Genomic DNA, 23,031 nt, shown 5'->3' on the forward strand with positions numbered 1-23,031 from the left:
ATTTTTAATCCCACAATTAAGTTATTTGAATACATAAGATAGGATTTTCTTGGTAATTCCTCTTTCTATTGTACTGTTACCTTGACTCTTGTCTGTTTGTCCCATATTCATAAGAGGTACATGGATACACTTATAGTTGTGTAGGGACCTTAAATAATTGACGTGAACAAATTCTGAAAAGTATTAATCTGTGTGTGGAGAACAAGTGACTTTACTGTAGGCACAGTAGTGTAATAGGAAGTGTTTGTCCTGTCCTTCCCCTTTCAGGATTATTATTAAATATTGTAGAAGAAACAGACAATCTGGTTGAGATAATGGTGAAGGAGTAGGTTGCCAAGAGTAATGGGATACCCAGTTTTCAGCTGGTGGGGAACAGTGATTTCAACTTGGTACCAGGCTAGCTGTTAGTAGACAGCAGCTTCCTGTATGCAGCACTGGCAGGGGTGGGGTTTGAGGACTTCTCCTAAGAAAAACCAGGTTTGGGGGAAAAAGGATGACATATGACATACATATGTCATAGCCTAGGCTTTCTAGTTGTTCTTTGTAGACATCCTTCTGACGAGTATGCCTTGGTAGGTAGGAGTCAGGTGTTTCTGATGTATTTTCAGAAAGTGACTTTTTTTGAGTAATTTTGAGGGGCAGTGGGAGATTCTGGACAAGGTGGATTTGTTGCCTAGGGAGTAGCAGTTGGAAGAAATAAAAATATTTGATGAAAGCCAAGAGCTTTCTGGTGTATGAGATTGGAGGTAGGTAATCTAGAAGGCAGGTGATCAGAGGAGCATGGATTCCTAGTATATGTTCCTAGGATGACATACTACAATTTAATTCTCAGCATGCCGTGTCCTTATCCTTTATATCTTCATAAAGAAAACCAATGTCATCTTCCCTTCCCTCCTCCCTCCTGTGAGACCCCTGTGCTGACATAAGTGAAGAATGATATGATTACAAATACAGATTGTTACAGTTCATTGGGAAGGAACAAAGTGTTACCATGAACAGATGGTTTCACAGTCCCTGCTTATAAAAAATGAGATACCTGAAAAGTTACATGCTTCTGAAGCTTTTGTCATTCAAGTTTTTGCAGATACTGAAAGTTCTGTCCTTATATATTTTCAGAATTGCTACCATGAATTAGGATTAACTGTCTTGCTGCCTGTTTCATGCCTTTTAGGGGCAGAGTTGACAAATTCAGTGTTCAGGGTTCAGTGTTTCAGTTGGTAAGCATGCTCAGCCAATACCTAACACAAGATGAAGTTCCTGCTGACTTAAGGAAAAGAAAGCACTCTTCACTCTTCCCACTCTCTTACACTGCCTTCCTTGCCTCATCCCAGCCTTTCTTGAGTTGATTGAGTCTGTAGCTGATTACAGGTTGGTTTCTTGTGGCAGTTGTCATGAAAGGCTTCCCTATCCATGTCACCTGGCTTGTAGTGGGTGGCTGCTTTCATTCTCCTGTTACAGTATAATAGGGCAGCATAAGAGGGTAGAATATATATGGAGCCTGTGAGATTAAGACTCTTCTTGTTGGTCAGCAGGTTCATGAAGCTGCAGAGGCTTTGATTTCTTCTTGAAATTAGAATGGTATTCTGCATGGCTCTTCTGAATCTAGATACTAGTGATTCAGATGCTAACTTGGAAAGTTCAAGTTTTTGCATATAAAATTGTTTTCTTAATGTTAGAGTAGTTCTGGGAGCAGGGAATGAAGCTTGCGATTCTCTATTTCAGTGGGAGAGTTTTAAGCTATTGGTCTTGATTGCATGTAATACTACTTATTAGTGTTATTATTGGTAGTAGTAATAGTTGTATTGTTTGTATTAACTAGAATAGCGTTAGTGGAACTGTTTAAATTACACAGTTGTAGAAGATTTCAGTTTGGTCATTTCCTTGGAGACAACTTAGAGATGCAATAGGGAATTCTCCTCAGAACCTGACAGTTAAGAGTCCTAATTACGGCCTAATTAGTGATTCCTTTTTACTCTGCCCAATGGTTGCTAGGTACAACTGAGAACCTGATTTGTAGCTTTAGTTGTCCCTAAGATTCAGACACTAAGATATTTAAGTGGTGGTTTGATTCCTCTATTAATAACATAAATGTTAAAAGCTTGCTGTAGTTTAATAGTTGTAATTTGAAAATATTTTATCTACTCTTAAGAAAAATCTTCTAATATTTTAAAATATGACTGAAGTTTCAGAAAGTACACAGAGTTTTTCAGAAACAGATTGGGGTAAAATTCTGAATAAATATGCTTGGGAAACTGAAGTTAGGGTGGAGACATCAGTGCATGTGATAATTATGGCTTGCAGCATCTTCACACTGTTTACTTGAGGTGAAAAGAAGCGTCTATGACCTTCAAGGAGTGAAGGCTCAGAGTATGAATGTGACTGATAAGTGCACACCCACAGTTTCCATTTATCCTGACCTAAAAAAAAAACCTGGTTGTTGCTTCTGAATAATTGTGAGCATGCAATTTAGAAAGGTGTACTTTGCCTGACTTAAAACTATTGCAAGTATTATTAGTATGCATTTAAATTTCTCATTCTGTCTGCAGAAACCTACTGCTTGTGTTGTTTCTGGACAGAACTTTGTTTTAGGAAAATCTTGACAGTAGGCCAGAGTAAATAGGTTTTGATTTTCCTTATCACGGTGTTTATGGATGTAGATTTAAGGATTTTTTTCATTAAAGGTGCCACATAATATTTCTGGTAGTTCAAGTGTTTATAGCTCTCAGTAATCTTTTTATGAGCATAAACCACAGTCTATAACACTTTTTTTTCTTACTCCTCAACTCTTTAGAATTGGTTCTGTATTTTTTTTAAACAAGGAATTAGCATAATGCCTTAACATTATCAAGTGGTCACTAGTTTACACTAAATGATTATAGAAATGCTGGTACGATTTTTGGAGGCAGATCTTGTTTGATAGAAGTCAGTGAAAGGAAAGCTTTCCTTCTGCCTTTTCTTTGCTTCTACTGTTGCTGCTGAAGTCTTGCACCAAACTGAATTAGAGTGGAGGTGTTTTCCCTCCTCATTACTTTCATTCTTTTGTCAGTAGAGAGCTCAGCTCAAGGAAGGGAAAATGGCCCTTAGAGAGCGTTTCATGTCCTCTTGAAACAGTGCAACTGCAGAGCTAAGTGCTGTGTATTGAGAGATTGGAGAAGGGAAAGGAGAGAAGTGTCTCCAGCAGTCTGAGGGTGTGAGCAGGATATCCATGACATGTTTGTGCTGGCTTACTGTATGGAGTCAGCATCACCCCACACATGCTATGGGAAGAGTATAATTCTGTGTCGGAAGTTTGCTTTCATGAAAAAACTGACAAGGAAACAAAGCAGATATTGGAATTTCTGAAAGTGATTTATTTTTTGTTTTGCATTTCAGAACACTGATCCTAAGTCGTCTGTAAAAGGTGTAAGTGGTCAGCTTGGAGAGGGGCCTAGTGATGGACTGCAGCTGTCCAGTAGCCTTCAGTTTCTTGAAGATGAACTTGTGTCTTCTCCTTTACCTGATCTTACTGAGGATCAGCCTTTTGATATTCTTCAGAAGTCCTTGCAGGAGGCCAATATTACTGAACAGACTTTGGCGGAAGAGGCATATTTGGATGCCAGTGTAGGTTCTAGCCAACAGTTTGCACAAGCTCAGCTTCATCCTTCTTCATCAGCATCCTTTACTCAGGCTTCTAATGTTTCTAATTACTCAGGTCAGACGTTGCAACCTATAGGAGTTACTCAAGTGGTACAGCAACCTGTTGGAGCATCTTTTGCAAGCAATACAGTTGGTGTGCAACATGGCTTTATGCAACACGTTGGAATTAGTGTTCCCGGCCAGCATTTGTCTAATAGCAGCCAGATTAGTGGTTCTGGGCAGATACAATTGATTGGTTCATTTAGTAATCAACCTTCCATGATGACCATCAATAACCTCGATGGATCTCAGATAATACTGAAAGGCAATGGTCAGCAAACACCTGCAAACATGAGCAGTGGCCTCTTGGTTCATAGACAAACTCCAAATGGGAACTCGCTGTTCAGTAACTCAAATTCAAGTCCAGTAGCACAACCCGTAACTGTTCCATTTAACAGCACAAATTTTCAGACTTCGTTGCCTGTCCATAATATCATCATTCAAAGGGGTTTGGCACCAAACTCTAACAAAGTTCCTATTAATATCCAACCAAAGCCTATTCAGATGGGTCAGCAGACTGCTTACAATGTGAATAACTTGGGAATACAGCAACATCATGTACAGCAAGGGATTCCATTTGCTTCTGCAAACTCACCTCAAAGTTCAGTAGTTGGTCCTCATATGTCTGTTAATATTGTTAACCAACAACAAAATACAAGAAAATCAGTTACGCCTCAGACAGTTAGCAATGCTGGAGGTAGTATTGTTATCCATTCCCCTATGGGACAGCCTCATGCACCTCAAAACCAGTTTCTCATACCTACTAGTTTGTCTGTTAATTCTAATTCAGTTCATCATGTCCAGACCATAAATGGACAACTTCTTCAGACTCAGCCTTCCCAGCTGGTTCCTGGCCAAGTGTCTGCTGAGCATGTAATGCTCAACAGGAACTCTACAAACATGCTAAGAGCCAACCAGTCGTATTCAGGACAGATGCTGAATAATCAGAACACAGCTGTTCAGCTTGTTTCAGGCCAGACATTCACAGCCCCTGGAAACCAAGTTATAGTAAATCATGGAACTTCCCAAATTGTTGGTGGGCAGGTGCCACTGCAGCAGGCGTCACCAACGGTGTTGCATTTGTCACCCAGCCAAGCTAATGTTTCTCAAGGCAGATCAAGTTTTACCACCATGTCACCTGGGCAGTCCACAGTCTCAAATATGTCAGCTTCTAATCGATTTGCTGCTGCGAGTTCTTCTGGTTCAGTACACCCCAGCTTGGGAGCATCAGTTCAGTCTGTCGCATCGGGAGGGAACTTTACAGGAGATCAGCTGGTCCAGAACAGAGCTCAAGTTGCCGTCAGTGCATCGCATCGTCTTCCAGCATCCTCCTCCAAGTCTGTCAGCACCTTTAATCACACGTCTGTGGGAGTAACACAACAACAGTTTGCCTTTGGTCAGGTATGAAAGCTGCTTGAGAATGTAGCCAAAGAAAGGCTTCTAAGCTGTGCTAAAATCTGGTCAATACACAGAATATTAATTTTGCTGGTTTGTATTATTACAGATACTGTGGAACTGCTGAAAATTACTGTAACCCAGGGTCATCCTTTCACTTGGTGTTTTCTATATCTGTCACTGACTGAAAAGCTGTCACTTTGATTAATTTCAAAGATTTTGTTGGTGATTTATAGTATTACTTTCAGAAGTGCTTAGCATCAGTCTATTTCTGCTCCTTTTTAAAAGAATGGGCATTGTAAGTTTATATAATTGCGAGCTCTCCTGCAAACCTTACCATAGGCTAGGTGTAAAGGCTCAGGTTTGTTCTTAGCACTTAAGTCTTTTGACCTCACTAAAACCTGTGCATTAAAGTTTGACTTACTGAAATTAGAGATTAAAAGGTTTCTTGGGCTTCCTTTGATTATTTATCATATTGGTGCTTTTATTATGTGTATCTGCAGCAGTTAGAAGCTTTCAAATTTGATGCAGGGACAAGAAATGTTTCTTAATCCTTAAAAATAAGTACTTTCAAAAGCAGTTTGTAAAAGCATAGCATTTAAAAAAAACCAACAAACCTCTAAGAAGTCAAGCTAGTAGTTAAAAAAAAAGTGAATTCATTTTTAAGGTTTGATGTGGTCTGTTTTGTCTGGTAGATATACTTGTAGTATATATTCAACTCAATTTTTTCTGTTTTCATAAGTGAACTTACAGTCAAAAGTTTAAAAGAAAAAAATTCATAAAGTTCCAGAGTCAACTGCCAATTTTAACTATGTGACTTTTCACACAATTAGCAGCAAACAATTCAATTTCTGTCCTTTTTTAACTTTTTTTTTTTCCATTTTAAAATACTGGTCATTCTCTCTGAATGCATTTTCACTAATTAGATCTTACTTTTTTCTTATTTTACTTAGATTTTTCTCTTTTTTTTGAAAGCCTGATGGATTTTTTTATTAAGTGAACCCAAAATCTGCAGTGAAATAATGTCTTGGAAAATACTGTGTTTTTATAAAATCAGTATGAACATGTTGTAGAAACACATTTGTAGTCTTTGCCAGGACTTCTGGTGCAGGTTGTAACATTTTGTTTGCAGATGGGTAATTTGAGACCTGTCTGACTTTCTCTTCATGTGTCTACATCTTCCTGTTTGCAGGTTATGTGCTGGGTCAGTGAGTTTCAGCAGTTACAAAAGCAGAGTATTTCTTATTGCTGTAGAAAATCATTTTGTTTTTGTGCTGAAATTTCAGAGCTGTAAATGGGAACTTACAGAGAACAAATGCGACTATTTGCCAGAATCTTTTTAGTTTGTTTGTACTTGCATTTTAAACATTGTACTTTGTACTAAACCATGTATCATTTAGTTGCTAAGCAATGCAGGGTTTGTTCCACTGTGGGTATTTTTATTGGGAAAGCAACTTCTTCATCTTGCAGTTTCGGAACTCTGAGAAGCTGCGTTTTTTGAGGGCACTTGTAGTGGGAAATCAGGGGTCTTGTAGAATGCAACTGGTATATATTTGTGCTGTTAGTGTAATTTCTGTTCCTCTCTGATTTACTTCATAAAATTCTTGAACTTGGAGGGATTGAGATGTGAAATTTCACCACTGAGTTTGAAGTTAAAAAAGTAATTAATTAATACATAGAGATAAATTTTAGGTGCCTTTTCCTTGTTTTTTCTTAAAGCTTCCACTAATTATTTCACTGTGATTTTTTAAAAATTTGTTTCTTTATTTTATGTATGTGGCACAGAAAAAGGCTGTGAACCAGACGTCACCAGTTTCTGCATCGAAGACACAGGACAATTTGAGACAGCCTCAGCTAACAAGTCTTCTGAGCAACACACTATCAGGTCAACTAAGGTCTTTTTAACATAATTTTCTTAATTTTCTCCAGCAACAGAGATTTGTTCTTCTTCAGTGTGTCAGACTTACATTGATGCTTCATGCTCATAGTGTTCTAAAGGTTGTTGGAATTTTATTTTTAGAAGAATTCAAGTTAATTTTTTTCGGTATTGAATGTATGCTTTGACTTTTCCCAGCCATGACACATTATTTTCTAGAGTGAAAAGTTAAATCTTAACAGTTAGCAATTATTTCTTCCCCCTGTAAAATCCAACATTGTACCTTATTTCATTTCTATTTTTTTTTGTTGTTTTGTTTTTTGTTTTTTCAGCTTAGGAAAATAGAAATATGTAATTTTCAAAATACAGGCATCTGCTAAAATTCCATGAAACGTCTAGAATTTTGAATGTGGTAGCTGCTTCAGTTACAGAGGGAAGAGAAATAGGTATTACAAGGTTATGTGCAGGCGGTCATCACTCACTTTGTTCTTGAATATGTCACTTTCAGTTAGAATAGTTCATGCATTGTTCATGGCAAAATAGCAGCTTTTCAAGCAGCACTGTGCTACTGAAAGAACAATACCAGTACATTCAAGACAAGCAGAAAAATGGAGTAACCTTCCTGTTCTCTTTGTACATAAGTAGCCTCTTGAATAAGGTGCTATATTTTACCTTGCTTTTTTGTTCCTTGTGTACTGTTATGTATAAGCTGTCCAGGCAATTCAATACAATCTGCACAGTATGCTGGGTGTCTTTGGAGTAAAAAACCTGATAAATTCTTGTTTTGGTGGTAACGTAGCATGACTGGTAAAATGCTGTTTGGATTATGAAGCAAGGCAGCTGGAAGAAGTCTGCCTATCTAAAAAAATCTAGGGGAAAAAATATGCTTGCTATCTTAAGTACTTTCAGGAGCTCTAGAAAAATTTGGGTAGTACACATGAGGGAGGGTTAGTATTGAAAAGCTTGATAAAATTTACTGTATGATTTTAGGTAAATTGTTGGGACACTGAACTTACAATACTTGAATTTCTTCTTATGTTGCAGTACCGTGGTGAGGTGGGATTTATATCTTAGGATTTTTGTGGTTTTCAGGACTAAATATCAATCCTATTTAAATTTGATGAGCTAGTTTCTCCACAGGATAGTTGCACTAATGCTTTTAAGCATAAGATGTATCTTTTCTAAAAACTCAAGTAAAATTATCAGGATAGGTACACAAAATTATTCTTTTCTTGTTTAGGATGACAAAAATCTTTTAAACTTCATTTTATAGGACAAGACTCTGGAGGAAAAATTGTACAACAGTCTCTAGCAACAGCACAGCCACAAGAAAAAGTGATAGGACCATCAGTTCAGCAGAGTATACAGGTAGAGAATACTTCTATTTATGTTTCCCTGTCTGTCCTGGTTTTGGCTGGGATGGAGTTAATTTTCTTCTTAGTAGGTGGTATAGTGCTGTGTTTTGGATTTGGGATGTGAATAATATTGATAATGCACCAGTATTTTAGCTATTGAGCAGTGCTTGCTCTGCAAGTCATGGCCTTTCCAGTGCCCCATGCTGTGCCAGTGGGGTTGTGCAGAGCCTGGACAGCTGGCCCAAACTGGCCAGAGGAATATCCCATACTATGGAACATCACATTCTTTATATAAATGTAGGAATTGCCTGTGAGCTGCTGATCACTGCTTGGGAATGGGGTGGGCATTGGTCAGAGGGTGCTGAGCAATTGTATCCCTTGTTTCTCCTTGGTTTAATTCCCCCTTTTTCTCTTTTTCATTACAACTTTATTATAGCCATCATTACTATATTATTTTATTTTGTTTTTTCTTTTGTTTTTTAAACTGTTCTTTTCAACCCACAAGGTTTACTTTTTTCCTAATTCTCCTCTCCGCTAGGGTGGGAGGAGGTAGTGAGCAAACAAGTAAGGAATAATTGTAGGTTTTTTGTAGATTACATGAACTCCATCAAACTTGTCAAATTCTACCTTGACATAATAAATGTTGATTATTTTGCAAATTGATACACTGAATTGATACACTGAATGCTGCTTTCAGATTCAGTTCAGGAAATGGAGCCTGACTGTACTGTTCCCTAAAGATAATTTTGTATGACACAGCAATTCTTCACTGAGTTGGCCTACTCATTATTTCTTACAAACTCAGCTGTTTTCTAGCTGATTGGGAGAGAATGGTTTGTGAGAAGTAGCAGGAAAGTTCTATCTGGTCTTTGTTTTATTCTTTACTTCAGTCTTCTTTTTTTTACCATCAAAAGTTCTCCCACATAACGCAAGTATATAGGAAAACACTGTCCAGGATGAGTTTTTCTGGAGAGGATCTGACTTCGAATTTTTGCTTGTAAATGTATTTGTGAATGCAGTAGGACAGGAATGTTTCCCATATCTTACTGATGTACAAGTAGAGCAGAAGGTACAGTAGTGCTGAGTTAGGAGGTCAGCCTGATTGTGTAATAGTTGGTCAGGTGTTCATTCTGCTTGGTGGTGACTGTATTTTATGTTCTGAAGTTGGAGGCTTTTTGAGGCAAATAGTATTCCAGTGTGCCTGCCATGAGTCTTTACCCTCTCAGAGAGCCTCAGGTGTCAGGAGAGTGTTGCCAGGAAAAATCTTGATTTCATTAAATGTGAAAGCAGAGGAGAAAATAAGTTAGATCTCTACCTGAAATAGAATTCCTAGAATGACTTTTATCACCCCTCCCCAGCCACTGTGGCTTTTGAGAATTTAAGTGCACATTCTTAGCCTGATTTCTTCACAGATACTCTAATCCATCAATATCAGGCAAGATAACATCTTCTGAAAAATGCAGACAGTTTGTATGAGCAGATTTATTTGTAAAAGTTTTTAGCTGTACCTTTCCCTCTTTGCACCTGTTAAATTTGATCATCTCTTTCTTAGTGAAATGTATATAATGCGCAACAGTGGAGTTTGTCTATGAACAGTTTTTCAGAACTTTGGTTTATGTCACTTCCCTATTTTGTGGATACAGTGTCCTGTGAAAATAGGAGATAGTTGAAAGTGTTGATACTTATGTGGTGGTTACAGTTAGTGATATATCTTACTGACAGAAACAAATCCTGAAACTTAGCCTTTGCAAATGAGGGGATATATTGTAATTTGTCATTTATTTTGAACTTAGGTTGATGGTCATTTAGTTGGACAAAAAAGGCCTGCTGCTAAACAGTTAACTAAAGGAGCTTTGTAAGTAATTTTTTCGTTGTAATTTTGTTGCAGAAACCTTAATTTATACTTTTTGTCAATGTAAGAACTCTGTACAGTATGTTAAATATGTATCATTAATTTTTTTTGTAGTATTCTGCAGCAGTTACAGAAGGATCAGGTACATGCTGTGACACCAGATAAAAGTCGGTTCAGATCATTAAATGATGCCGTTCAGAGACTCCTTTCATACCATGTGTGCCAGGGATCACTGCCAACAGAGGAAGATTTAAGGAAAGGTAATTTTCTTTTTAAAATTTGGCAGTAAGTTTGTAATCAGTGTATTGAGAGAATTCTTAGTGTAAATTACAGCAATAAGAAAAGGAACATTTTAAAATTCGTGCAGGTTGTTGAAGAACAACATTTGAAAGTGTACTTTTTCTTTCTAGTGGACAGTGAATTTGAATCCGTAGCTACACAGCTTCTGAAGAGGACGCAGGCTATGCTGAACAAATACAGATGTTTGCTTATAGAGGATGCAATGGTAAGGTGTAGAACCCAGGTACACTTTGTTTATGGGATGGGATTAAGTTTGCTAGAAACATACTTACAGAACAGGCACATGAACTTCTGTTCTCAGTTTCTGCTTTGCTCTTACACTGAACAGGCTGTGATAGTCAGGAGGGTGATTTCTGTGTATTTCTGTGGTTGATGGAACCTGAAATAGTGCTGTCCATTCAGAGGCCCCCAGCCATATTATAATTATAATATAATTTATATTATTAGAAAACATAATAAAATCATATTGTGTTTTAGGAAATCATTGTCCTTAAAAGCTAGGTCGAACTTCATCAGAAATCTAAGTGCTTTCACAATCCCAAGTATGAGGTAAAATAAAACTGGCAAAGTAACTTTAAGAATGTATTTTAGAAGGATCAGGAAATGCCATTGTGACTTCAGACATGCTAGTTTTCAAGCCTGGAAAAGTTTTGAATTTGCATATAATAGATATTTAGAGACAATAATATATATAAGTGTTAGAATTAATATAGTTTTAAAATTTGCAGTTGCATTGTAAAAAATCCTAGCCATGAAATATTTGCAAGTATTTGCAGTTGCAAAGAGAGGGTGGAGGTTGAGATTTGTTCTTTTAGCATCTGGCATGTTGTGTGGCAAATCCCATTTAGTAATTTTGAAAGGTTTATTTCACAAAGCATTCAGGTTTGAAACTAGTTGCCTGTGTTGTGGCCTAGTGCAGTGAATGTTTCCTGTCATGAACAGATCCAGCTGGCTTGGAGGCATTGTCAGCAAAATGCAGCTCTGCACCAGCTAGTTACAAGGATAGGAGAGAAGTGCAGGGAAGATGATAGGGTAGTCCCAGGTCAAGATTTTCGCTGGTTGATTCCCTAAAAGAGAAGGATATTGTATGAAGTAAAAAAAAAAAAGCGGTATACAGTAATAAGCATACTCAGTCCTGAAAAAGTACAATTCATGCAACTGGAATAGCAATTCCCTGTTTTAAAGCTTTTCCCAAATAAAATTTGAAGTACAATATGAGTAATATTTCATGATGGAGTTTCAGTAGTGGTTGGATCAGAGTAATGACTGTTGAATTTTGAGTGTTCTTCACAAATTCATAATAAAACTCTTTTTCTCTGAAGATTAGCTAAGCTATCAATGTTTTGATTTGGTACCAACCTATGGGGTCACTAAAGAGATTGGTTATTTTTTTCCTTTTCCTCCAGCGGATAAATCCCTCTGCAGAAATGGTTATGATTGATAGGATGTTTAACCAGGAGGAAAGAGCATCTCTTACCCGGGATAAGCGTCTTGCACTTGTGGATCCTGGTAAGTAATGCTTAACTTTTAAATTAAGTGTGGAGTGTTTAAGAATAGTTGTGGCCACAGTAAGGCACTGTTTGCTGTGGATTCTAGTTATTGAAATACTGAATAAGCATTTGCAAGATAACTTTTATAACTCCAGAATTCAACAGTCCAGAGACACTGTAGGGTTGAAGCAGTTATTTGAGGGGAAAAAAAATGTTCTGCCTGTTTGGCAGGGAAATGTTTGAATTTCTTGTGACAGCAGTCATGACTCCTGCAGTGTCTCCATTCTAGCAGGGAAGAATCTATGAGTTTGCTTGCAGTCAGAAAGAGCCAGCACTATTTGAAGCATGAATACTCTTGTTCATCTTAATGAAGTGTTGCTCTTAGAGTATTGTGGCCATTTAAATGGCAGCATTTTTAACTGGGATGTTGTTAAACATAGCACCTGGAAACACATCATTTTTGTGTAAGATTTCAGCTATGATGTGTTTAAAGCTCCTGCATGATCTGCATATTTTAAAAGGTAGTCACAGGTTGTGTTGTAGAATGTATTAATCTTCAGAGACCATATTTACATATTTAGAATGCTGGGAAGTGCCCTTAATCTGGTTTTACAGTGCATATACGTGAGCAGTGTGCTGATTAATTTAGTGCTAATCTTCTGCACTGTACAAAACAGAACACTTAAGCATAAGTTAAAGACCCAGATCTGTAAGCTGTGGATGTTATTTGAATTTCAGTACTGAGAAGCGCTGTTGGAGTGTCAGTTATTTGGATGTGTGGCTAATTTTAGTAAAATGTTGCTACTTGATTTTCAGATGGTTATCAGGCCGATTTTTGTTGTTCTGCCAAACAATTTGAGAAAACAGCTGAAGAAGCACAGTCCAGCAAAAGTGACCATCAGTCTAGCAAAACATTACCTTCTCGAAGTCAGACTACCAAAACCCAAGCCAGAGACCGACCAAAATCCAGCTCAGCAGAGTCCACAAACCACAGTAAACTTCCTCTAGTGCCTAACAACATTCTGACACCACAAGAAGGAAAAGCTTCTACTAAAAAATCTGAGAGCCTCACTAAAGCTTTAAAGTTTGAAAAAGCTAATTGTTCTTCTGAGAGCCAATACATGGCCCTTTCTGAAGAAAGGATGAGTGGAAAAGATCTTGCCAAGTCCACTGAGAATTCTTCGAGTTCTGAAGACTTGTCAAAAATTGTGTCTAGAGGTAGTCATGGAACACACAATAAAATATCAAGGAACACAGTTCAACCTTTCTCAAAGGTAACGTGTAACAATTCACTTCAAGACAAAACTCTGAGGAGCTCTCCAAAGAATGAGGTTTTGCATCCTGATAACAGGAAAGGCTCTGGTGAACCCCAGCAAGACTTACTGCTCAGTAAGAGTTTAGAAACTACATTTAAAAACATCTTGGAACTTAAAAAAGCTGGGAGACAGCCACAGAATGAAGCGGCAAGTAGTGGCTCAGTTGAATTAGAGTTCCCTAATTTTTCACCTATCGCTTCACAAGAGAACTGCCTGGAAAAATTTATTCCAGACCACAGTGAAAGTGTTGTAGAAACTGACTCTATTTTAGAAGCAGCTGTAAATAGTATCTTAGAGTGTTAATAGTTACAGTACCATGGACAAGTTATGTTTCTCTTAGCAGAAGCAAATGTGAATGACACCACAAGTACAGCCTGACATGCATTTAAGGTTAACCTTTCTAAACTAGATTCTGTTCTGTGTTTGAGAGCAATACTCATTGTGGTTACAGTGAGATATCCAAGTAAAGTTAATCCTTGTTAGAATGCAGTCTGTTAGGGCCTTACTGTTTCAAGTATTATTATGATAGTGCTTTTGATAATTGCGCAGTACTGCAACATAACAGGGTTGCAGGTTGTTTAGGCCCTATATAATATGGTAATATACTGACAATCACAGTCATTTGAAAGGATATATTTATTAAGAAAGTGTTTTTAAAGAGTGATGGAAGCAACAATTCTCCCCTACCCTTTTCTTCCACAAATCATCAAATTTTTAGTTTTTCTGGAAAACCCACTGTACCTCTATTCAGAAATGATTATTTGCTTTGTTAATGACTCTGTATTCTAGGATTCTTAAGTTGGAAGGAAATCATCAGTGTGTTTACAAGGCTTCATAATTTAAGTGCTTTTCTATTGCTTTCTGAGCAGAAGCTAGTACTTGATATATTTGTAGTGGGTAACTTTAGTCTGTGGGATGATATTATATGATCTTAGTCACAGTGGCATGATATGAAGTAATAAATGCTTGACTAAGGAAGGTAGAATGGAAGCCAGTAAATAGCAAAGTGTACAGGATGAGGCCATGATAGAGCCATTAATTTATATATATAATACATATATATGTTATCTCTTGAGGAAAAGATTTTGCATTTTATAATTGGATGTAGTCAGCCTTGAGTCTTTCTGAAGTGGTATAAATGTTTTTTTATTTGTTGTTTGTTTTTTTTTTTAGACCAAGTGTCAAAAGCACTTTTATTTGAAAACTGTATTTGTAGCTTATATTTTAAGAGGATGTTAGCCTTACTCTGATTAAATTTAAAGGCCAGTGTTTATTTTTGATTTTTTTTTTTTTGCTTTTTGCTGTCAGAGAATGTTAAATCATCCACCATAGCAGTCATAGTTAGCGAGATATGTACAGACCAAAGTTGATCAGCAATCCCATTGTTTAAACATATCAAAAAATGTGTAATTATTAATTCATATTGTAAAGCCAAGTGAAACCATTGCATGGTTTGTCTTTGGCTTGCTGTCATGTTGTTAAGATAGAATCTTATTATTTTATTTATTTATTTTAATCTATGACTTTTTTTTTTTTTTGCTGCCCATGCTGCTTTGTTCTAGTTTACTTTGGTCATGAGTGCTTTTGTGCACATAAGCACGCTGACATTCGTCACGTGTGTGTAGTACATATGTCTGCTCAGGAGGATACAGCTTTTGTGGTTTCTAAGGTATGCTCATGTTCTCCCCCAGAACTTCTCCACCATTTCTCAGAAACATTACCAGCCATTTTCCAGACTTTCTGATTATGATTTTCATGATATAAGAGGCTCATTGTGACAAGCTGTGGTTGTCAGTCAGATTGCCAGGAGAGAAACCAAAAGGTTTTGCTGGTGTGTAGTTCAGTCCATCTGAACAGCACAGACAGAAGCAGAATTAGATCCTTGAGATAGTAGAACATTACAGCGCAACTCAGTATTGAGCTACAGTTCACTGTCTGACCACTAAAGGAAACCAGATCTAGAAAGCAATGAGAGAATGATGAACTTCCTTAAAATTCATTTCCCCTTCAACGTGAATGGAAGTACTGGTTTTGTATGTTACTAATTGCCATTTAAAAAAAAATGTGCCAATTTTAAAGTATATGTTTGTAAAAACCCAACATTCCCAAGTGTTGTAAGAAATATTAATAAGTATTGCCAGTTTTAAATTTTTAGTTGGGTGTCCACAGAATAGGCTCTCAGGCAGTTAGTTGTTTTCTTATTGGCAAAACTGACAAGATAGTCTTCACCTATTGCCTTTTTAGATTTAATAATATTCTTATGGCTGTGTATGCTGATGCATATTTTATTTTATCATTTTGGAAATTTAGCCATTCTGAACTATTTAGGAAGGAGAACATATGTTACACAGCTGTATGTTAACTCGTTAAATTTTATTTCATTGAGGAAAAAAAAAAAGTGAAGTTGCACATTTATCAGTCCCCTTGCTTATTTTACCATCTCTAAATGGGTGTGGGCTTTCCAGCCTCTCTACAGCAAATACATAACTGAAGTATCAGGTTATGTGTCTTCTATTGGGTCTCATTGGGAAGGGGGGACAATGGCATGTAAAAATGACAAATTACAAAAAGTAATCGTGGTTGATTTGGTCAGACACATTTCTCTGAACTGCTGATGGGAGGAAGCCCTTGAACAATCCTAATAAGACTGATCTTAGATTGTTAATGTTCTGTTGTTCACTCCTTTGAATTCAGTTCTAAAGGAATTCTGGTACGTGGTGAAGCAGTAAAGGAAAGAATTGTATTTTTGTGGTGCTTAAAAAAAGTTTATTAATCATATGGGCTCAAGTCCAGCAAAGTATTGTGAATGTGCATGACTTTAAACATGTTTTCATTATTTTGCTGGATCAGCATTGTGATTTCAATGTTATTTAATACTGCCTAATATTAAAAGAAATTTTAAACTGGCAATTAAGAAAACTATGTTCATTTTTAAGATTTTGGTATAATTTATCTGTTAGAGTAGGGAGGCCTTACAGACTGACTTCACTTAAAGAGGATGTGTCACTTATTGTCAGCGTGGTATGGACTTTATTTGCTTAAATACCTTCATTTGTAAAGTATGTCTCACTTGAAATTGCTTTGTATACATTTTGTAAAAATATTTATAAAATGTTTTGTAAAAAAAAAAGTATAACAAATTGCAGTTTATTTTGTTATGTTGGATAAATACTGTTAAAAGACACAAGTCAGTAAATATATTGTTAATCCATGGATAGGAAATGTTTAGTTGGAGATTACAAATTGAAACAACCATTGCAATACAGCCAAAGATTTGGGAAAAAATGTCTATCTGTGATTGTCTTGATTTAACCAAGTTGAATATTTACATTTCCAAAAGATGATTGGTATCAGTTTTAAGTAATATGACTACAAAATATTCTTACTCCTCTCATCATGCAGGTCTGTTGTAATATATTTAGTAGGCCAATTTTCCGTATTCCTTATGCATCTTTCTGAGCATGCACTATTAGGCTTTGGTTCGTGTGGCATTATGACTGCATTCACTAACGTTAATATCCAAATTATGAGAGAGACAATGGTATAGTTGGTATTAGGAGTCTTGCCACAGCGAGGTTCTTGAGACATGCTCTCCTTCTCTGGTGTATTTTTACAAGGTAAAGGAGTCATCTTCCTGGTGCCGCATGGAGATGGAAGATGAGAGGTCAATCAAGTTGCCACTGCATCCACTCTGCAGGTTTGACTCATGTCAGCTGCATTTGGTTATAGATACCTGTGTTTGGGTGTTTTGTGTGAAGATGCTGCAATTGCAGGTGGTGCAGTGAATTTTCCTACTTTTATTAGAGGGGTGATGAGCCTTTTCTTACTGTGATTGAATTTTTCGGAGAGTATGCTGAGACTGATCTAGTAAAGCTCTTATACCTGGAACTTCCTTACTTTATTTTTGGAGGCTGTGGAAGTGGAGCATTGGTGAAGGGAACTGCCTCTCATCTTGGAGTAGGGCCTGCACTGTTGAAAGGTAGAAATCTTCATGGTTAGTATTTGTTATTTTGTCAATGAGACAAAATAAACATGTCTTTGGATGCTTCCCACATGGATTCAGACAGTAACAAAATGAATAAAATTAGTTATGTATTATTTTAATCTCTTTCTGGGTTAGGATGGCTAAGCATCTTGGGGTTAATTTTTTTTTTTCTTTTTGCCATATCCCTGTAGAAGCACCAGGCAAACTTTTTGCAATGCTAAACAGTTTATGTGAAGTCTACTGTGCAGGTATCTTCACCTGAGAATATCTTTATGTTCTAGGAATATGGCATATTTTTTTTATTGCTTTTCAATAACATTTTTATACTGAGGCTTGTTTTTTCAACTTATGGGGCAGAATTTATGAAGATTTGGGCATATGTGTTAATGCATTGCTGATTTAAGAAATTCAATACACCATGATTTTGAGGATCTGAACGAAGGAAAAAAAAAGCCAGAATCAGATTGGCACAAGGAAAGGTAAGTAAACAATTTTTAAAACCTAGAGGAACTTTTCTTCAGTAAGCTTTTTTTTATAAGCCTTTGAATTTTTCCTTTCAAATCATAGACACTTTTCCTTGGAGTTTTCACAAAAATTTTTTTCAGACAGCTTCCAGAAATGGGAGAAATTGTCTTTGTGACTGGCGGTCAGCTCTCACTTCGGTTAAAGAAAGTCACTGCAGAAAAGAAGCAAGGTCTGGTGAAGATCTGCTCATAGCAGCTCTGGTGCACAAATGCAATGCATGTACAGATTTCAGATGAGTAGTGGTGGGTGTACTGAGTTTTTTTGTGATTTATGGGTTAGCATTTGTAAGTGCTGCTAATCTTGCAACTGGTCATCATATTGGACGTGGAAAAAGTGTGTGTAATAATGAGTTACAATAGGCAAACACCAAGTAAGCTTCCTGTACTAGGGAGGAAAATGCACAAAGGACACAGAGTGTCCAGCTGAACCAATGTGTTTGGTGTTAAAGGAAAAACCTTTAAAACTGCCCTGCTGTGTGCTGAGGATAAACCTCATTTAATTTTTTTTCTAGTTTGTCTTAACCTTTTGGGGAAGAAGTATTCTATAGATGAAGAAACTATCTGCATCAGAATTTAAGGCTTTTCTATATTTTATATATATATTTATATAAAAGATATATATTATATCTAATATATATTAGATATATATTATATATATGTGTAAATGTATGTATGTACACACACAGACACATATGCAGGGTGGGGGTTGACCTCTTCTCCCAGGCAGCTACTGACAGAACAAAGACAGACTTGATCTGTGCCAGGGGAGGTTCAGGCTGGATATAATAGGAATTTCTTCACTGAAGGGGTTGTTCATCACTGGAATGGACTGCCCAGGGAGTTGGAGTCACCATCACTGGGAACCTAGTACAGCTCATCTCACAGCATGGCATTGCTTGGGTGTATCTGGGGCTAACAAATGGCCAACAGCATAAAATGCATGGAGTTAATATTATTGAGGTTGAACAATTCCACATTGCTTTCATGGCAAAATTAATCAGGGATTTTGGAGGCCTCTTGTTTTCAAGGGCAAATAGATTATCTGCTGTGTTTGTGGAAGGCTTGATACTGAGTGCTCAGGAATAGGGACTTGGAAATTTTGTGTCCAGAGAAGAAAATTCACATGAGGCTGAAGGAGACAAGGCTCCAGGGTTTGGAAGAGATGAGCAGGAAGGTAAGTAAGTGTGTGTGTGATGGATTTTTTTTTGGGATCTGAGATTTAAATGACCTAAACTTGATTTTAACAACATAGGATGTATTGTAGATGCAGGAAGTTATACAGTATTGTACCTGTTCATATATTAGATAACATAATTAATGTAATACTAAACATACCGCTCTTTTTTCCTTTGCACCTGGGTGAAGAATGGATTTAGTGAATATTTTACTCAGATGAGGATTTGTGTGTCTTTAACAGTTGCAAGGATGGGCTTGCACACAGTTGGAAAGCTCTTTGTGAAAGAACGTATCTAATATGCAAGGTTTGATGTTAATTTGAGCAAGAACATTGGGAAAAACTGTGAGTCAGTTTCAAAGTATTGTGGAGTGGGTGAGGTAGTTTCATGCTACTGAATGAGTGTCATTGACAACATAAGTCTTTACTAAGAGGTCAGGCAGGTATAGAATCTATTTTCTACTATACTGGTTTCTTTGAGGTTAAATTTCCCCCAGTGATTTAATTAATTTTGAGTTTTTAGTGAAAACAGTATAAAACATTAACATATCTGTAGTAATTAGAATTCCCTTTATGAAAATACATTGTTACTCTCATCTCTTCAGAAGGGCAGTTTTAGTCCTGTGGCAACCAGTCCGAGAGTTAAATCTCACTTCCCAGGAAGTTTAGGACTGCTTTTTTAAAATGAAATATTAACACACCTGATTTTGTTAAAGCTAAAAGAGAGATACCAGCCTACTCTGATTTTGTCTTGTTTTATCCTTTGGCAATCAAATTTTAATTTCCTAACTAAGTAATAAAGTGTTCTTGGATACTTTTAGCCTTAAGTCACTTAGACCTGTTTCTTCAGCAGTATTCTGTCAGAGGCTGCATGGTTTGTTTTAGAGACATTTTTATGAAGCAGGTTCCTAAAAAAGATGGTCATATTTTACCTGTGCTCTTATTTTCTGTAAATTTTGCATAACCTTTGGAGGAAAATAATGTTTATGTCTTAAATTTGTAAACTCTCTAGCTAAGAGACCCCCCCCCACCTCCTCTGCTGTTGCATGCAGATGTGTTTAGCATCTACCCCAATCAGAGTGAAGCTATTTTCTTCCTTACTGGAAGAAAATACTTACTTTCTTCCTGGCTGGTTTGGTAGAAATAAATACCAGGATGAGATTATTGATGGCAGGGAAAACTGGATTTATTTACTTGTTATTTTTATCTGCCATGCTCTTTAAGACTTGAAGGTGTTAGTAGTAGTTTTATTGCTCTGGTGCCAAGGTCCAGGCATTGAAAGAATTTGAGACTGAAGATTGGAGTAAACCATGCCACAAGTGGTGTGACCACGAGCCTTAAAACTTTATACTCAAATTCAGACCTCTTTGTGCTGCAATCCAAAAGCAAGATTTATCTTGAAATCCAGTTTTGTTGTGTGTATGGAGAGGAAGAGGAGAAGGAGCAGATGTAAATTGTTAAAGGTCTGTTGTGTTTTAGAACAGAAAAAAGAGAATTTTCACTTGCTTCTTCCTTCCCCTCATTTACTTAACAAGGTTGCAGGAGCTTTGACACTGGTGAGTTGACAATGTTCTGTAAAGGGTTTAAAAACGAGAAGCAGGGTGTAAAGCAGAATATACAGCTCTATTTGTCCATTCCAGAGGTAGCTCAGTAACATCATGTTCTGTGCAAATAAACAGTAGGTTTCAATTATCTGCTGCTAATTATCACCCAAATTTGATTTGCACGCTCTTCAAAGGGACTCATATCTTTCTGTTTAGTTATTTGTTTCAGTGCAATAAGTGAGTTTAATTCAAACCAAATGTGGGTCAATTTCCTACTGGAAAAAAATGCAAGGAATGTATTTATCCACAGTCATATCAGTTTAATTTTAGTTTAATGTATGTGGTGGTTCACAGCCTCAGTGGGGAGGTGAATTTGTGTCGATCTGTGAATTGGCTTTGCCTGTTTGGCAGTTTTGTAAAGGGCTTGGTGAGTTGTAGAAGGTCTTAAGTGATTGTGCCAAATGGGGTGGTTCTGATGGGCTCTGAGTAATGAGAGGAAGTTTTAACATTATACAGATGTAACCAAATCTCAATGTGAAGACTTTTTCCCCCCAAATATTATTTCCGTTACACAGCATTGGGCCAGTTGCTCTTTCACACGGACTTTTTTTGTGCTGCAGTAATTGTCCTTTTAATCTTTATAGGCAGACTGTATTTATTCCTCTGTCTGTAGTGGTAAAGACAACAGTTTCTGAGGGCATTGAAACAATGGTCTCATGCCTTCACCAAAAGCACCTACTAAGAACTATAGGCCTAGGGAAGAAATGAGGCAATTTAAGGTATTTCTGATGGAGTGATTGACTAAGACACCGAGCAGTGCCCTGGAAATCCCACACTACTGTCTCATCGTGTGGACATTGTAGTGGGAAATGGGCTCTTGGTGACCCTGCTTGAGCAGGGGCCTTAACAAGGTGACCTCCAGTCATCCCATCCATCCTTAACAACTCTGTGCTAATAATATTCAGTTAATGTTGTGGAGAAAGGTTATTTAAGTGTGCAGTACTAGCTGCAGTTTTCAATTGAACATTATGGGATCTCACAGGTCATAGTGTGTATTGAAAAATACATTAATTTTTTGCTTTTTATGACCTAGGAAGAAAACATACTGTGAGAAAGGTGTTAAAAGATTTTTACTAGTCAAATAGTTGGTATTTTACAGAGAAAAAACAACTGTCAGTAAAGTAGGCATCATCTTTAGCAGAGCTGTCTCATGAATGAATATTCACCAAATGCAGCAGCTACTTGATGCTCTGCTTGGTAATCTACTCAGTAGCTCTAGCTCCATGCAGTCATTCATAAAATGTTCACTGGATGCAGTGAATGCTCTTAATTTTAACATGTCTTGTCTCTTTTCACTATTAAAAATATCGTGTCCATCCTCATCCACAATCTCTTTTACTTGGTTTGTTACCCACTGCTGCAGTAGCTGCCAGCTCCCCCCTCCGGTCTTGATCTCTTCTTTCAGCTCATAGTGAAAGCAATGCTGGCAGCTGCTCTCTGAGCACAGATGGCAAACTTAGTCCTTGTTCAGACACTTGAGCCTCTGCTTTTTCTTTCCCTTGAAATCAGTCTTTGTGATAAAAGCCTAGTTACTTATTTAGTGCCTCTGTGGTGTAATGGATGCAGCCAGGGGGCAATCTGCCATGCAGCTGGTTAGGCATGGAACAGCCACAGCAGGGAGAAGGGTAAATCCAGCTGGGAATTGCTGCCTGTAAAGGTGGTAGTGAAAGTGTTGCTAGCCCTGGTAATTGGTAACAGCCATTTACAGGGCCAGGGAGTTTGGGTACGTGTTCTTGCGAAAAGTTGTATTCAGGATTGTGCACTCCTCTTTCCTCTCCTGCGTGTAGGAATGTATAGACCCACTCCAGGATGGGGCTCTCACAAACCAGGGACATGCAGCACAGGCTGGGTGGGGATGTTAGAGCCTGCCCTGGCTGCGGGGTGCCTGACTGCACTGAGCCTAACACAGGGCTCTGGCCTCCTTTGCCCTCAGCTAGATGAGTGGGTTTAGGCTGAAATCACCTGGACCTCTGGATAAAGAGCTTTTAGGAGTGTGGGGTTGGTTTTGTTTTGTTGAGATTTTTTCAACTTTCTTTTTTTCCCAAGAGAAGGATGAAGGAATGGAGGATTGGTAGACACTAGAATCTGGACAGAAGTTGAAATTTGATCTGCAGAGTATTTTTATGCTGCATTTTGACTACCTTTCAGAAAAAATAGTATAGATTCTGTAGGCAGATGGACACAATAGCACTGCAAAGTGTGACTTTCTTCCGGCTGTCTTAATGGAGTGTTGATTTTAAAACATAATTTCACTGCTGCTTGCTATGCAGTTAGCACACAGTGCATACATTTGGTTAGTTCAGCTGTGCAATGCCATACTTTGTTTTGGGGTGGATGTCACTATTGGCACTTCAGTCAAAACATCTTTGTAACGTAAGTGAGCAGTCAAACAAAATTTGAGGGAAGGAAAGAAAGATTATGCCAAAAAAGCTGTTAATATTGTAATTCTATCAAAATTTATTTTAATTAAGTGTTAATTACTGTT

At 37.4% G+C, this 23,031-nt stretch overlaps 1 protein-coding gene across 18 annotated transcripts in view; it reads left to right on the plus strand.

The window, feature by feature from the left end:
- Positions 1-23,031, plus strand: part of BICRAL (BRD4 interacting chromatin remodeling complex associated protein like) — a 113,815-nt gene that overhangs the window by 27,227 nt on the left and 63,557 nt on the right. For 5 of the 18 annotated variants that reach the window (XM_015620786.3, XM_015620787.3, XM_015620783.3 and 2 more), the window contains 8 exons: positions 3,373-5,076; positions 6,856-6,955; positions 8,220-8,314; positions 10,095-10,156; positions 10,268-10,413; positions 10,564-10,658; positions 11,860-11,962; positions 12,760-16,548. In XM_015620786.3, the coding sequence (XP_015476272.1) occupies positions 3,373-5,076; positions 6,856-6,955; positions 8,220-8,314; positions 10,095-10,156; positions 10,268-10,413; positions 10,564-10,658; positions 11,860-11,962; positions 12,760-13,562 (3,108 nt within the window). In that variant the 3' untranslated portion in view covers positions 13,563-16,548. The other 13 variants (XR_001520232.3, XR_004496774.1, XR_004496775.1 and 10 more) reach the window with 11 other exon arrangements.

Source organism: Parus major, chromosome 3 (assembly GCF_001522545.3).
Source record: "Parus major isolate Abel chromosome 3, Parus_major1.1, whole genome shotgun sequence".
Lineage (NCBI taxonomy): Eukaryota > Metazoa > Chordata > Aves > Passeriformes > Paridae > Parus > Parus major.